At 35.0% G+C, this 17274-nt stretch overlaps 1 protein-coding gene across 1 annotated transcript in view; it reads right to left on the minus strand.

Annotated features, from left to right (window-relative positions):
- Nucleotides 1–4687: 4687 nt before the first annotated feature.
- The window catches only part of LOC106720538 (serine protease inhibitor dipetalogastin), a 50407-nt gene continuing 37820 nt past the window's right edge, over nucleotides 4688–17274 (minus strand). Inside the window, exons 3-12 of the mRNA XM_045684506.1 lie at nucleotides 8648–8788; nucleotides 8059–8206; nucleotides 7698–7859; nucleotides 7287–7430; nucleotides 6970–7134; nucleotides 6653–6814; nucleotides 6287–6412; nucleotides 5835–6011; nucleotides 5454–5612; nucleotides 4688–5064 (exon numbers count right to left, since the gene is read on the minus strand). Coding sequence (XP_045540462.1) covers nucleotides 4986–5064; nucleotides 5454–5612; nucleotides 5835–6011; nucleotides 6287–6412; nucleotides 6653–6814; nucleotides 6970–7134; nucleotides 7287–7430; nucleotides 7698–7859; nucleotides 8059–8206; nucleotides 8648–8788 — 1463 coding nt within the window. The 3' untranslated portion in view covers nucleotides 4688–4985. The remainder of the gene's footprint in view (nucleotides 5065–5453; nucleotides 5613–5834; nucleotides 6012–6286; nucleotides 6413–6652; nucleotides 6815–6969; nucleotides 7135–7286; nucleotides 7431–7697; nucleotides 7860–8058; nucleotides 8207–8647; nucleotides 8789–17274) is intronic.

Consider the following 17274-nt stretch of genomic DNA (forward strand, 5'->3'; position numbering starts at 1 on the left):
GGTTCTAAAACAACAACCTTAAAATATTTTATTCTTGTTTAAATATAATATTGTTTTTAATTGTATTTGCTTTAAAATACAACTTGATTACGACGCAATTTAATATTATAATTAAAGACTTAATATTATGTTAATATCGTAAAATGTCTGAAGTAATAAAATTTACATTAACTACCTACGAGTACGTTCGATAAGGTTGATGAAGTTAACATTTTTAATCTTGGAACGTCTTCTTCTTTATTTAACACTATCTTTTACCCGCGACTCCGTCCGCGCGGAATAAAAAATAGAAAACGGGGTAATAATTATCCTATGTCCGTTTCCTGGTTCTAAGCTACCTGCCCACGAATTTTCAGTCAAATCGATTCAGCCGTTCTTGAGTTATAAATAGTGTAACTAACACGACTTTCTTTTATATATTACTAGCTTTTACCCGCGACTCCGTCCGCGCGGAATAAAAAATAGAAAACGGGGTAAAAATTATCCTATGTCCGTTTCCTGGTTCTAAGCTACCTGCCCACCAATTTTCAGTCAAATCGATTCAGCCATTCTTGAGTTATAAATAGTGTAACTAACACGACTTTCTTTTATATATATAGATATAGATATATAAACAAATACAATTGAGTATTAGATAAAAATTTCAAACAAGAGTACTTTCAACTATATTTGTGGTATAATACACTAGTGGTCACCCGCGACTTCATCGGGGAAGAATTAAAAAAGTATCCTTTAATATACCGTACCATATCGTACCGTACGAGTACCGTGCTAGGGCGCATAAAGAAAAATGCAGAGGTGTTATATACAATAAAGGAAAGGAGGCTGGAACCAGTGGAATACCTAGGCCACATAATGAGGAACACAAAATACGGACTTCTGCAACTCATCGTAGAAGGAAAGGAATGCGAAGTGTAGATCAAAGCCGAACATCTTGGCTTAAGAACCTACACCAATGTTTGGAAAGAGTACCCGTTGCCAAGTGGCCTTAATGACCTTTGAAAGATGACAATATAAGAAGAAGAGCCTATAATATGATCGCGTGCATCAGCAACCTTTTTGTCCATTTCCTGTCAAAATCGGTCCAGCCGTTCCGGAGATTATGCGGAACAAACGCGACATTACGGACAGACATACACACAAAAGTTTAAAAATTGGTTTATCGTTATCAGCTCCGTTCGTCGTTAACACATTATATGTACGAAACATGTTTTTTTTTTCAATGTCACATACAAACAATCCTATATATGTGTATATATATATACACAAAGATTGCATTTGAAAACTTCCAAATCCGCCGGAGATTATAAAAATTCTGCGCATGTAAAGGTTGCATTACTTGAAAAGATTACGATTAACGTGTTTTTTTTTTCTTTTTGATTTTATATTATTTGTGTGGCAAAAAATGTTTTTTTCTTTCTTTCTTTCTTTTATTAATACTTTTGAACTATTTATCTTTGATATTTTCTCTGTTCTGGTTTTTATTCATTATTGTTGCTAAGAAAAACTTTATTTGATTGTTTACACATCACGTAAAACTTTGATTGCAAAAATGTCCAACTGCAAATGTTCAAATGACAACAAAGGTCTTGGCTTAGAATTATTACCATTGCCATGGCAACCAAGCTTTTTTTAATAACAGTTTTTTTTTAATAATTTACTCACCCCTAACCTAAAGCGAGCTTTTTATTTTAAAAAATATGCTGTGATTGCTGACATCCTGTGTTCCAAAAGAATTTAAAACTTAGTGGTGTTACTATGCGTTATTACTTATGCGAATTGGTTTGGTCCTTGCTTTTTATAAAACTAACTAACTAACTGTCGCACGCGACTCTATCCGCGCGGCATTAAAAAAAACTTAAAAGTAGGCGATTGTCACAACATTTGTGCTAGGCCCACAGATATTTTTGTCGATCTATAAAAAAGTTTTATTTTAAAATCTTTATCGACAGCGTCAAAATGACACATTGGATATCAAAATGACGTTGTTATATAAGTTTAAAACAATAGGTCACAAAAATTACAACAATATAAACTATGTCTAGTATAAACAAATTCTTAAAATTATGTCACTAAAGAACTAATTATAAGATCATTTAGTCAATAAACCAAACTTTGAACATACCGTGGTGATAAGTAAGTTAGAAACGGTAGCAAGTAAGCATTGCCGAATGGGATCGATCGACCGGTGAAATACCACGTCTTCACAAAAGTTAGGCGTCGAGTAGATTAGTCTTTTGAGTAAGATCCTGGATGAATTTTCCTCTTTCTATTCCTCTCTTTATCTCCTTAAAAAAACTATTAAATAAAAGTTCAGTTTAACGAATGGAAATAAGTATCGTTTCGGATTTCACATTGTTTATATCATTTCAGATGAGTAATATATATAAGAATGATGTGGTTGCTATGGATTTTGGCCTTTTTCTTTGAAGTTGGTAAGTGCTTAACAATTTAAATGTATATAAATTAATAATTTCGACCAACCAACCACCACCACCACTATGCCTAGAATTAGACAATTATTGAGCACTAAAATAAATCTCTAAATATTTATTTCTTCGAATATTCGATAGTGAGTTAGTTCTCCGTTGTCTTTATTTATATATAAAATTAATAAAATTGTAATATTTGTATGTAATATCGAAAAATAAAATTATATTTCGTGTACGTGATGTATTACTTCCATCTGTAGCAAAAACCAATTTTTAATTTTCTTCTATCTGTCCGCAAGCCGCTTGTTTTGGGTAACAACGGCTAGGATTTTGACGAGACTAACTGGAAGGTAGCTGATGTTTGCGGGTATATTATAAGCTACTTTTTAATTATTTGGTGCAGACGAAGTCGCGGGCGACCGCTAGTAACAAAGGAAAGGGTGGGAATGGGATGGGGATTAGTCACTATGGTGTGGGGAGAAAGTGAATGTTTTCCTTTATTATGCTTCTCCTCCTCCGTCGATTAAAGGTAGGCATCGCATCTGCAATTGCGGATGTCAATGAGCAGTGGCCTCTTCGATATTTCAGCGAATCAGGTGGTCGATTGATCGTTTGCCACCTAATGATATAAAAAAAGTAAACGTAATATGGGTAAAAAGTGAGGTGTGCCATACAGGTGTGACATAAAAATCTGTAATTTCTGTCTACTGTCTATTATAGTTGTAATGTTTGATATTTATTATGTATTCATTTTATTTCCAGTGCTTATTCTCATGTACAACGAAGCTTTGAAAATGGAAACTTTGTACACGTTTACGAAGAACGTTGAGCGTTTAGTGCAGGAGTTGTCAGTTTATTTCGAGCCCTGCCACTACCCTATAGACTTGATAGCGCGCTTGTGCACACACAAAACTCTTAAACAGAACTAATAACTTTAGTTCTGTGTAAGAGTTTTCAATAGAATCACATGTTTTAGGATTGGATTCTTTTTAACAGCGTTAAATTTATTATTCGATTAGAATTTGCAATAATAAATCTAAACAAGTTAAATTTATACAGTGTTTTTGTGGCAATGGCCTATCATTAAGGTAAAACCTAAGATTTTTAAGATTAGTAGCTGAAATTTCTTATTCTTAATGAAAATTTGCAGCGTTCTATTTCAATTTTTTTCAGAAATCTGCATAAAATTTCGCCAAATTCTGATTTGTAACAATAGATGGCGTTGTTCACTAAAGCTGCAAGTGATTAACTATTTCGTAAGAATCCGATTGATTACTTTTCGATATTATTGTTTGGTTCAAATAAAACAACTGAATTTATCAATTATTATTATAATATTTTATAATCAAAATCGTAGACGGTACAGAATAATATATTGTAAGTAAAACCTTTGCATTGGCAGTACAGTCAGGGCCCTTCGCGGTGTTCCGCTTACAGAAAAAATGTGTTCTTTACACATCGAGACAAATTCCGACCATTCTTACAAAATAACTGATTAGATAACAGCAGTAAAAAGCAATTAGTCGTATACCACTAAAAGACTACACCGTATTAATACATTTAAAAGTTGCGTAAAATTTTTAATTAATTCCGCGTTATCATCCCAATACTTACAAACTGTTCTGTACTTCTGTTGCTTTTAAAGTGGAATACCGCCAGATTGCCCGATAGTACATAGCTAGATATAACTGGTATATGAGACTGTTAATAGTTACACGAACAAAGCTATACTATACTAATTAAATGTTGCAGACTTTATATGAAATCGTAGTAAATCTTTAAAATCTAGTAAAAGATAATACTTTTAACAATTGGTATGAATTAAACTTGATACATTTCGAATTGCCTTATAATATTTAATCAATTAGTAACTTCCACCATAAATTTTACGGCTTACTTGTCAAATTATTTAAAAAAAACCTTCGTAAAACAATAGTGGAAATTAATATAAAGAACTTAATTATTTACATTCGCTTAAATATATTTATGAAATAAATAGAGCAATAAATAAAGATTCCAAACTTACATTTTTTAAACCTAAATCACTTAATTTTTTAAATTGAGCTAAGCAGAACAGTTATTATTTATCACTTGATATTTTATATAGCAAAGATAATGGAAGATAAAATGTCTTTTGACAATAAATTAAGTTGGCTTTAAACTATTTGAATGTTTAATGACGACATATTTATTTACTAAATTGATTTGACAGTACATTAATATTATTGCTTAGTTTAAACAATTTTTTACTAGTTTAATTTTTAAATGTTCATTTATGTCGTTTTATTTTTATCACTATTTTAATTTAACTATAATTCAAACGCCATTTTGCTCTCACGTTTCTTTGATACCATATTGACGACGTCATCTTGTTACGTTTTGTACTGACTCCCTTAACACTAAATTAAAGGAAGACAAGGTTCGAATAATACAATGGATTTCCATTTCATCTATCGTTGGCACTAATATTTAAAATGAGACTAAGTTAAAATGCAATGAAAGCGGAATTATATGACGGATGTTAGTCATGAGTTAGTGTACAACCAACGCCATCTATCGATAGAGGTAGTTTTTGGGCTCTTCAGCAATAGGCTCTGTGCAAGTGCCAAGGTATTTCAGCTGGACCACGCTCCTGGAATTAATTAAATAATTTTAATTACTTACTAGTAACTACTTTTATTCAAATGTTTTATTATATAATATATGGTTTGTACATTCATTGTCACCATCTTATTAATAATAATTCTTATTAATGCGAATGTTTAGATAGATGGATGTTTGAAGATACCTCCGATACGGCTTACTGGATATTAATGAAATTTGGCACATATGTAGAACATAGTCTGGAAGAACACATAGGCTACTTATTAAGATTTATTTAATGCCGCGCGAATAGAACCGCGGACGAAAGCTTGTCTACTTCCCCATACGTATACTTCCCCGAGTTGACAGGAATGGAGATGTACTGGAGATCGTTCTAAATCCTTGATGTGAAGGTTGTCTCTTATATCTAGACTTTACCTGGAGCGACAGTTTTCCATCTCAAGGAAGCACTTGTTTGAGTATGTCTTGTCATCAGTTCCGCAGACAGGGTCGTACTCAGGCGGGCAGACGCGTGCGCAGCCCGCGTATTGGAAGCGCGCAAGGCAACGCTTTAATGGCACTACGTATACGTGCTTGCTGCAAACGTTGATATTAGAAGATTAGTACTCCTACTAGTCTATTAAGTCATTCCGAGACTCCCAATGGATTCTGATAATTACCAATATCTATTTTCGTCACTAGCAATTAGGGAATGTGATGTTGACCAATATGTTCCAGAATATTCGTTATCTTTCGGAAGAACTCATTCAACTTTGGGGCTATACGGTTTATATTAGCCACAGCGGTTTGTCCACTCACCCGCAGTTCTCCTTCTTCATGATGCACTCGTTCCTGTAGAAGCGATTGTCGGAGCCGCAGACGAAGGCGGGCGTGTCGGGACAAGGCCGGTGGCACAGCGCCGTGGTGCGGCAGTGGTCTGGCGCGACTGCCACAACGTGCTGGCCGCAAGTCGCCCGACGCAACTCGCATTCAGACCTACACAAGACACTCACTCATAACAACTACTCCGATATTGCAGAATTCGTAACTTTAATGTAGCTCGACTCGATGACTTGTGTGAAGTATAAGTAACGTACCGAAAGTCTATTTTTGCGCTTCTACGAGTATATTGCTATCGACTTTCGTATTTATCACCATAGAGCATCTGCTCGTAAACGAAGTGTAGAAATTTATGGTTGGCGATTGTCTACTTACATAACTAAAATATAGATTCTACAAAATGGGAGTCTGTACATAAAGGAATTGCTCACTTGTAGACATTGCCGTCGGATCCGCAGACGGGTTGGTCGAGCGCGTTGTCGCAGCTTTCGGGGCAGTCGGTCTCGAGGCGCGGCAGCAAGGTGCAGTTGCCGAAGTGTGCCAATTGCACGCCCTTACTGCAATCAAAAACAAGAAGATTCAGTTTAATTAAATGTGTAGTAATACTATGAGGGATTTCAATGCAGTAGACATACTTCATTTGTTTTTACTATAAGACAACTAACACCTCGTAGGTCGTAGTTATAAGGGCTTTAGCACGGCTAAAGAAACTATATATCCTCTGCATAATTTTATTCTAAATATCTTAATAATAAATATTTGTAGTTATGGTGAGGATCAGAGTAGCATGAACTTACAGGCAATTAGCAACCTTCAATTGGCAGGAGTTGGGGTACACATTAGCGTCTGTGCCGCACACAGGGTCGAAGTCACCCCGACACTTCACCTTGAGGCACTTGTTCATCTTGGATTTGCACTTTTCCATGTCCACCTTCTTTACAACTTTTCTGTTGTTGACACTGAAATATTAAGCACATATAAAATCAAAGCTTTGTAAGAGTAATCTTCCAGATTTGAGTTCTGATCAAGGATTGGTGAAGTTCTAAAGATTTTTCTAAAACACCACACAATCTTACTGGATCATATCTTAAAATTACTCAGATCTTGAACTTACCCACAATTAAGCATCTTCATCTCGCACTCGTTCCTATATATGTTCTCGTCGGAGCCGCAGACCAGCTTCTCTTTCTGTCCGGAGCAGTCGGTAGGGCAGGACTCGCCGCCTGACGTCCGCTCTTGGGACACGCAGAATGCCATTGGAACTTCAAATACGTGTTTCCTGAAAGAAATTAGACATGGAAAATGATAATCGTAATTCGATTAGTAGTTCTCGAATTAGTTAAAAAAAAACAGAAATAATTTTGACCAGACCTATATCAAAAGTCCAACGGTAACTTAGGTAAAGTAAGATACTGTGTTTTGTGCACTCACCCGCAGTTTGTGGCCTTCATCCTACATGCGTTTGCGTATAGCTTGCCGTCAGATCCGCAGGTGGGGCGAGCCACCCGCCAGCACGACTCGCGGCAGTGTCGTGTTGTTTGACAGTGCTTCTTGTTCGTTCTCACCACGCCTTGTCTAAAACGTGATTCCATTAGAATTTTAATACAATATCAATTTCTATTTATATGGATATTAAATATTTTTTCTTTTAAATTACGCTATTGATAGATGACGCTATTACAAAACTGTTACTTCAAATAACAACATTTATACCAATAGATGGCGTTATATTAAATTAACAGTGAACGTCTCCAATTAAGTCGCTGTTTCAAACAATATAATGCCTTGCTTAAGTTTATTTAGTTCTTGGATTGTTGGAATAATTAGTTGTATAACAATTACCCGCAAGTGAGCAGCTTCATTTGGCAGGTGCTCTTGTAGACGTTGCCGTCGGACCCGCAGACGGGCCCGTCGAGTGGCGCCTGCGAGCAATCTACCGGACAGTTCTCGCGGTGCGCGCTGATGTTGTTGCATGCGCCCAGGTGCGACAAACCAATGCCCACTCTGTACACATAGACAAAAATTCAAAATATTAAAAAAAAAACATTCAAAATATGTTTACATTAGTATAAAGGTAGGAAGAGATATTTCGATACCAAATTTGCCGATATATACATATATACATTATTCTACATTATTTAATTATTTTAAAGCATGTTTAAATAAATACAAAAGTACTTTAGTGTTTAATTTTCAAACAAACCTGCATATTTCAACTTGCAACATGCATCTATTGAGGTATGTTCGTCCGTTTGTGCCGCAAACAGGGTCTCTTTCCGCAGTACATCTGTGTTCGCACTTAGAGCCCTGCGCCCTGGAACAAGCTCCTAAATCCTGGGCCAATTTCACTCCTGTAAAATAATAATAACAATATTTTAAACAATATTAACACAAATAAACTAAGATTTTATCTAAATAAGTTTTGTTAATAAACACAAACGCCTGACAAAATATCAAGAGCAATTGTAATTGTGACGTCCAAATGGAAGTCCGTGGTCTCTGAATATCCCTCTGAGTTACTGGCGTGAATTATGTTGCTGTTGCTGTTGTTGTTGTTGTAATTATATCAGTGAAATTTAAAATATCTGCGTCCCTCTTGAAAATAAGGTGTACTGTTTTAACTGTATCCTATTCTTAATTGTCAAAATATTTGACAGTGGGTAAATGCTAACCAAAACTCCAGATTAACATAAAAATTACAAATCAGAATTTAAACCTGCATGAGCAGAAATCTGTTTTATCAACTGGTAGGATACGCTATACACTTTTTATGTAAGTTATAAAAGACGTACCTTTCCCGCAAGTCTTCTTCCTCATCTCACAGAGCGAGGGGTAGATGTACCCATCGGTAGCACACACCGGGTCGCCCTGCAGCGCCGGACCACAAATTCGAGGGCAGCTTGCGTCACGCGCGCCCTCGCATATTGATGACGCTGCAAAACAGTACAATAAAAATAAATTCAATGGCCAATACTTGATTAAGAGAGGATTAAAATGTCGAATGTTTAGATCAGTCTAGAGGGTCAAAATCTACCTTACATAGAGTGAATTATCTTGGTAAATTAATTTTAGTAATAACTACCAACTACCTCAGTGTAAAATCGTAAAATAAGTACATTTTTTACATATTATATATAGCTTTTACCCACGACTCCGTCCGCGCGGAATAAAAAAAATACACACAAAATAAAAAAGTTCTTATGTCCGTCTCCTAGTTCTAAGCTACCTCCCCATAAATTTTCAGCTAAATCAGTTCGACCGATCTTGAGTTTTAAATAGTGTAACTAACACGACTTTCTTTTATATATATAGATGTATTTTAGATTAAATACGAAGGAAGATTTTAGAATAAAAGCTGCATCTATCTGCCATTCAACGATTACCAAGTTTATATTCCAATGCTAAAATTCAATTTGAAATCTTGAAATTTAAATTGCTTTAAATCGCGTGGTAACACGTGAAAGCCTTTATCTTCTCTAAGCTGTTAAATTCTCAGCTAAATATAGACAATGATAAGAATCTCTACATGCTATGCATTGTCTCCTACTCTTGGGGCCACAAAATGTGCTAATTTAGCGAACAGAATATATATTTATAACTGAAGATCAGTTGAACCGATTTGGCATGAAAATTGATGAAGAGGTAGCTTAGAACCACGAGACGGACATAAGATACTTTTTATCCGTTTTTTTTATTCCGCGCCAACGGAGTCGCGGGCAAAAGCAATAGCTAATTTTATTATACAAGCAGATGCCTAAAGTAACCTGAACCTCAAAGTAAATTTTGTGTAGATTAAATTTGAAAATACACTAAGGAACTCTTTTGGTAATTAATTAACAAAAATGAGTGGGGGTCAGTAATTTATTCCTCGAATTCGACTGTCAAAACCATTAAATTGATTTCCTAGCCACACATACAAAACGATTGCATTCGAGAAGAGTCCATATAAGTGGAATCGCTTGTTTCGCAGCCATACACTAAGTTATAAACGACCGGAGGCGACGATCAGAAAAGTACAATCGCTTGTTTCGTGGCCACATAAGTTAGAGTACAGCCTGGAGCGTCGCTGTGGACCGAGAAAGTCCATTAAGTGCTTTGTACTTATTTATATTTAAGCGATAAAACGTTCAACTCTATACATTACATTCATATATTACCCGACTCATTATTTAATAAAAGATAAGCCGCATTCCTCGTTAATTAAATTTACAGGACTTCTGTTTTACGACATAAATGTTTTAATAGATAGAACTGCGGTACTTAATTAAGTGAGGATAGAAAATCCTTTTAGCTGTTTATTTTGTTACGTAAAATGCATTTAAATGTCAAAAAATATTGTATTTTCTCAATACAATTTACTTTGTATTTAATTTTTAACTATATAAAAACATATCATGAGAAAAATGTTCATTTAAAACTTAAATAAAATAAGGTTCATTAATTTTCTCATTTCAGTGTTAAATTTAAAAGCTCTCACTCTTATTACTTTAGAGGCAATAAGAAAGCTTTTAGTTAATTGGCAATTACTAAAGTAAACGTTAAATTAGTTTATTACTTAAGTGTCCATTTATAAAGATGGCAACCATTAAAGCCTTTTTTAATTAAATATTTATTGAAACTTTCTCTTTCGGTTGTTCCTATGTTTGAACAAACTCTATTTATATTCAACATTATTTTATTTTCATGTTCATTTGTTTTCTTTTAATTATTTTGTTAAATGAAACTTCATTTATTTAATTACAGATACTGCAATATTATTCATGGAATTATTCTCAATATTAACGCGAGATTTTGTTTATATATATCTCATATTTAAGGACTTGTTGATGGAAATAATTTCAAAATCGGGATTGAATTGAAGCGGAAATAACATTGCAGAGTAAATTTCCGCAGGGTGGCATTTTCCATAACTGTAAACTCGTGATTTAAAACAAATATAACAATATTTTTTTTAATACTGTATATCAACCAAACATATAGGTTATTGTATAAATAAAATACTTCAGATAGATGGGAGATTCAATTTATTCCACTGGACACGATACACAGTAATTTTCTTAGTCTGCACAATTTTCGGAGTCCAAAAAGCCCCGATTCGACTAAACATCATCTTTTATATTTTTTTCTCCCACCTCCTCAATCCTACCCTCAACATAATTTATTCAGTGTTGCTATTATAATGTCTTAATATTACATTGAAAATATTAGAATTCTTTTAGATTATTTTGTTTATACAATTTAAAATATTGAATTGCTTATCAATAATTACTTAAACCTAACAATTGTTACCTGTAATATAGAAACGCGAGTGTATGTTTGTAAAGTTTTTTCGCCTTAAAGCCTCAATTGATCATAAAATTCTGCACTTTTATTTACATCATGATAGAAATTAGAATAACTAGGGTAGCAGTTTCTGATAGCAGGAAAATAATGCGGACAAACTCGCGGCAAGCAGTTAGTATACAATCAACGAATGCAATCGCCTTTTATCAAGGAATCATTATCACCCCAGCGGCCTTAGGTGTGTGAGGAATGGGGCCACTTCCTTATCAACAGATGACTATCGTCACAATGCATTGCTGTATCTGCATAACGTATTGACCTACCGTGACTGTATTATACCAGACATTTATCTATCAAGATTGAGATCAAGGATTGATATTTTTGATATTGATCTTTTGCAATATAAAGCAGTATCTTTTGTACATAAGTTAGTGAACGATCGAGCGGCAACCTGAATTCGCCGAAGTAGCGGAGCGACCGCTGTCCATAGAGATCCACAATTTTAGATACGTTACCTCTAATCGACGGAGAATGCGACCATGCATTTCTTCCTACGTCAAATCCACTTCCACTTCTCACTCCTTCCTTAAAACAAAAGGGTAAGATGGAGAAGAGGATTCAAATTAGGCCTTCGGCACCACACTGTCCGAGACGCGAAATTGTTTCCAATTGACGCCTGTCTTCTGTGGGGTTTTCGAGCCGGCCAATTTGTGCAACAGATGTTGTTGCTGGCGTCTACCACTATCTTCTGTCTTTATGTTTGTGTGTTTAAAATTTATCACTACACCTTTTATGCTAGTTTCACATGAAGGTAGTAAAGTGAAGGTTAACAGTAGGACAAAACAAAATTGTACTGTTTTTATAAGCGTTTAAAAATAGAAGTTATATCCGGTCCACTGCTCTGCTTCTTTGTTCCGCCCTCGTGTGATGTTAGAGAACACACAAACGTTTTGGTTAAACGTATCAATCAGCAAAGTATGTAACCCTGACAGGTCTTGACAGCTGTTGCCGTCAGAACTCAGTCTGAAGTCGATAAAACTTTGCTCGGTCTCGTGTTCAGACAAATTGCGAGCGTTGAACGTTAATTGCGACTCGAATGAGGGCGCAAGAATTTTTTTAACGAGTTCGAAACTAGACCGTTGTGTGCCAGTGCGGTACTTTTATAGCTGACAGATTATGAAGATAAGAAAAAAATATGAATTCATAAACTTTGTGCTGTTATTTACAGTGACAAGTGATTTTGATGAAGTGGTGAAGTGAAGAATGTTGTTAGTGTATCTGAAGTAATTCAAATAGCAGACGTTTACACTTTTACAAGTTGGAAGTTCTCGAAAAGATCCTTAATTTTACTTCTATAAGATTATCCATATTACTTTAACATGCCAGTGACCCCTTTGTTCATTTCTTATTTACACACACACAACTTAAGCCTGTTACCCAGAGGGGTATGCAGAGATCACGGACTTCCATTTGGTGTTGCCAAATATGTCCCCGCAATTCATTTTTCAGAAGATGGAACGTGACGAGTGGCGAGCCGCGTCGCCATATTTTTCTACCGGGAATTCACACATATGTGCGGGTTGCATCAAGATGTTTTCCTTCACCGAATATCGAAAAAACTGGTACATGGTGGGATTCGAACCCAGGACCTGCAGATTGCAATTCAAGTGCTTAACCCCTTAGCCACCGAAATTCAAATTTGATTTTTTATTTATTTTATTCTTTTCTAAGAAATCAAATCCAAAATAGAGAATAGGAGCATCCGTTATAATAAACAGAAGAAATCAAACAAAGTTCTCAGTCAAACAACTTTTGTAAGCGAATGTGTTTGTCTATTATCAACAACGATACCGTGACTTATGCGGTGTTAAATTCACTCCAATTCTCAGTTAAAGGTTTAACCGACTGTTACAAAAATCCTATTTAACACTTACTAGCTGTCGCCCGCGACTACCTCCGTGCCTAATTAAAAAAAACTTATTAAGTAACCTATTTGTTCTTTCAGTCTATGTTCTATATTTATGCCGAATTTCATCGCGATCTGTTGAGCAGTTCTGAAGATACCTTCAAACAAACACCCATCTAAACATTCGCATTTATAATCGAATACGGTTCAAACAAAAAAATACTTGTTTTTTCCCTCAGTGATGTCTAAAAGTTTTTCGTAAAAAATTATGCAGTACTTTGGTAATTTATTAGACATTCATTCTAATGATTTCAATTCACTTCATGTAGTAAAAGACAACGATTCATCAGCATTCAGTGCAGCTATGGGAATAACCAGAGAAACTTGGAGTCGGATTATATCGTCGAATTAAATTTCTCTTACATTCAAGGTCATTTATTTAAACACGTATGTGATCGATTTTATTTTATAAAGACTGACTATAACTTTTTTAGTATACAAAATGGTATATATAATAAAATGGTAAAGAATAATAGAGTTAAATTGTAAGACATCATTGTAACACTATGACGTGTCTTTTTATTTGTTTTATAAATTCATGAAGACCCCGGAGTGTGATTTAATGTAATAACTAATTTAAATTTTACTTTACACATGAAATACAATTTTAACAAATAGAAGAAAGTATTCTAGACAAATAGAAGAAAGTAATCTAAGACAAGCTGTCGAACGCGACTGTTCGGGGCGAATTAAACAAAATTACTTAGTAACCTATGTGGTCTTCCAGACTATGTTTAACATCCATGCTCTAATTCAGCAAGATCCATGCAGCCGTTCTTGGAATATCTTCTAACAAACATTCACCCATCCATCAATACATCCAAACAATCGCAATTATTATATTAGTAAGATGTAATAATTCGATCTCCGCAAAAAATAATGAATCACGTACTTATCCTATTAAAAATTACCAAAATCACTTAACACTATTATTTTTGGCTAAAATATAAACAAACACAAGCAACCTCGTTACTGTCCATTCATGCCGATCAAGTTAAGCTAAGTCATTGACTTTGATCGAGCATTCGACCCACTTCGCCAGATCAAGGTCACTAAGCAATGTCAAGTTATATCTCTTGACGTTTTAATTGCCAGTGATGATGCTTTTGACGTTTCCGATGAAAGCGCTACGGTTATTCTAAACGTCAATTTGACAGCTGTCAGTTTTGTACATTTTTGTTGCCAGTGTTTTTTTTTATTTACTTGCCCTGTTTAATTAGCGCTGTAAAGTAACTGTATTTTGGTATTATTTTTAAGTGTTTGCGAATATTTTAAATGCTTTTAGTTTACTGTTGCAATCAGTGGTAGATTTGGTTAATTGACAAAACATGCGACACAATATTATCAATACCCAATGCATGCAATTTAATTTATTTCATTTATAAAATCTCATCCATTAAAATAACTGTTACTAAAAAATTACTCGTAATCCTTTGGTTTATTAAGAATGTTATTTATCACTTCTTAAACACGATCGCTTTAGCCATCATTTTGACCTTTTTGACCTTTTAGTATATTTTATAAGGCAAGTAATTCCAACGGTACCTAATCTAGTCTTGGAAGATTTAAATTGAAACTTTAAAAATAGTTTATGATTTGAAAGAACCAAAGAGCATTTGATTGTTGAATTTGAAGAAGTTGAAGAAAATAATAATTTTACACTAAACCAATAATATAATAAACTAGCTTTTACCCGCGACTCCGTCTGCGCGGAATAAAAAAAATGCACACAGGATAAAAAAGTTCCTATGTCCGTCTCCTAGTTCTAAGCTACCTCCCCATCAATTTTCAACTAAATCAGTTCGAACAATCTTGAGTTATAAATAGTGTAAATAACACGACTTTCTTTTATATATATAGACTAGCTTTTACCCGCGACTCCGTCCGCGCGGAATAAAAAATAGAAAACGGAGTAAAAATTATCCTATGTCCGTTTCCTGGTTCTAAGCTACCCGCCCACCAATTTTCAGTCAAATCGATTCAGCCGTTCTTGAGTTATAAATAGTGTAACTAACACGACTTTCTTTTATATATATAGATAAAGTATACAATAAAATTGTTTCTACTTTATCGTTTAGCATATTTACTGAAATGGAATGCTTTATATCTGAAGATATTTATTGATAAAGTCCACAATCTCGTATTCCTGATTCCCCACAGCGAAGACAATAAAACTATCCCAGAGTCCTATCCGATGGCATATTTATTCTAGTTGCTTGACTCTACTCAGACCAAGGATTCCCAAACTTTATTCTGTAAGACTCCTTCAGAATTTTACTGATTTAATTCCCTGCTACATTTCGACTTCAACTTGTAAACTCTCTTATTTCTCGCAACTGTATACCTCTGTTGGATGTTCTGAGGATACCACGGTCAGGACAACTTTGGGAACCACTGGCTCAGACTATCAGTAGATAAAGCCGGTTGAGTAATGAGACAGATAGCTCGCGTTTAAACTTAAGGTTGTCAGTGATGAACTGTTACGTATTTCCACAGACTTAGATATACAATCTGATTTATGAGGACTATTATGACGATGAGCGAAATTATTCGTTTATGGCTTAGTATCTAGAGGTTGTTGCTGAGTACAGGGTGATACAGGGTTGTATTATTATGTTCTTGATCTATAATGATTTTTATTTAGTACCATCTGGACGGCTGGCATTCCACAACAGTGCGGTTCTCGCGATATTTCTTGCCGCGCACGGCCGCGTTGTGAAATGGTCTGTCCTCGGCGGTATTCCTAAACCAGTACGACTTAGGGTCCTTCAAGAAGCGAGCGTATCACCATCTCAAAGGCCGGCAACGCATTTGCGATTCCTCTGGTATTGCAGATGTCCATGGGCGTCGATGAACACCTTGGTGTTCCCGCTGCTCGTTTGCCCCCTTCTCTTATAAAAAAAAAAAAACTGTATATTTGTACTACACTTCAAACTGCATCCCAACTTGCTAACTCAGTTACTTTAATGTTACTTAAACAGCCCTTATTTTTGTTTCAAATCTACACTAAGATTTTTTTTTATGTGGCAGTGTTAAATTAAAATGCCAAGTAACCCTTGTATAACTACTTAAATAGTTTTAGTATTTATCTGCTTTTTTATTGGCGTTTTATAAATAAAAATAATCACAAATAACTTCACGAATATTTTCTGGCATAAAACTGCAGTTGTATTTAAAAACAAACAACTTTTAATATTATCGGTGTTGTGAGTAAAATTTTAAATTGTCAAGAATGTGTCTGATATCGACTCGCAATGTTTCGCTTTGAATACAAGTGTGTAAAATGTTAATCACAATACGACATGTTTGATACTTTATATATTTGTACTTTTAATTACGAGTATGGCTCAGGGGTTAAACACCTGACTTGTCATCTGCAGGTCCTGGATTCGAATCCCGCCATGTACCATTTTATTTCTTGATTTTTGATTTTCATATGTACATTTATCCGACGTTCTTACGGTGAAGGAAAACATCGTGATGCTGCACATATCTGAGAAGAAATTAAATGATATGTGTGAATTCAACCCGCACTGGCCAGCGTGGTTGACTATGTCCTAGTCACCCCTAACTTAGGGTAGTCTCCGAGCCCCTGAGTGGGGATCTATAGTGAGCTGATGATGAATGAATTATTAAGTTAAAATTAACCATGATCATTTACACTCTTAGAATAACCGACTTTTAAGTTTGGTATCTTAAATTATTATTTTTTTGTCATTCTAAAGTTCGTAACTAGATATGCGGTTGCAGGAGTATCCTAGATGCGGATAGCACAGGACCGATCATGGTTGCGATCTTTAGGGGATTCCTATGCCCAGCAGTAGGCGTTACATGGTTGAAAAGAAAAAGAGGAACTAGATATGGAGAGATTTAATAATTTCCATACTGAAAAGTTACGTGTACTAACTTCGTACAAGATCGGCTTTACAAATAATTTTCATTGAAGGAATGTAAAAAAAAACGAAACTACTACTTTACAATGCTTTTTTCCTTCTTTATTCTGTAAATGGTTTAAAATGTTGTAATGGCAGAACGTTATTTACGTTTTTATTGACGTCTACGGTTCAGTTTAAAAAAAAATCGAGTTTTTTTTAAAGCAGGCAACCCTAACGCATCGCCACAGGGCACACACGCGCCGTGGGCGACGACATGCCCTCGGGTTCTAAATTC

The sequence above is a fragment of the Papilio machaon genome, chromosome 26, assembly GCF_912999745.1.
Source record: "Papilio machaon chromosome 26, ilPapMach1.1, whole genome shotgun sequence".
In the NCBI taxonomy this organism is placed as follows: Eukaryota; Metazoa; Arthropoda; class Insecta; order Lepidoptera; family Papilionidae; genus Papilio; species Papilio machaon.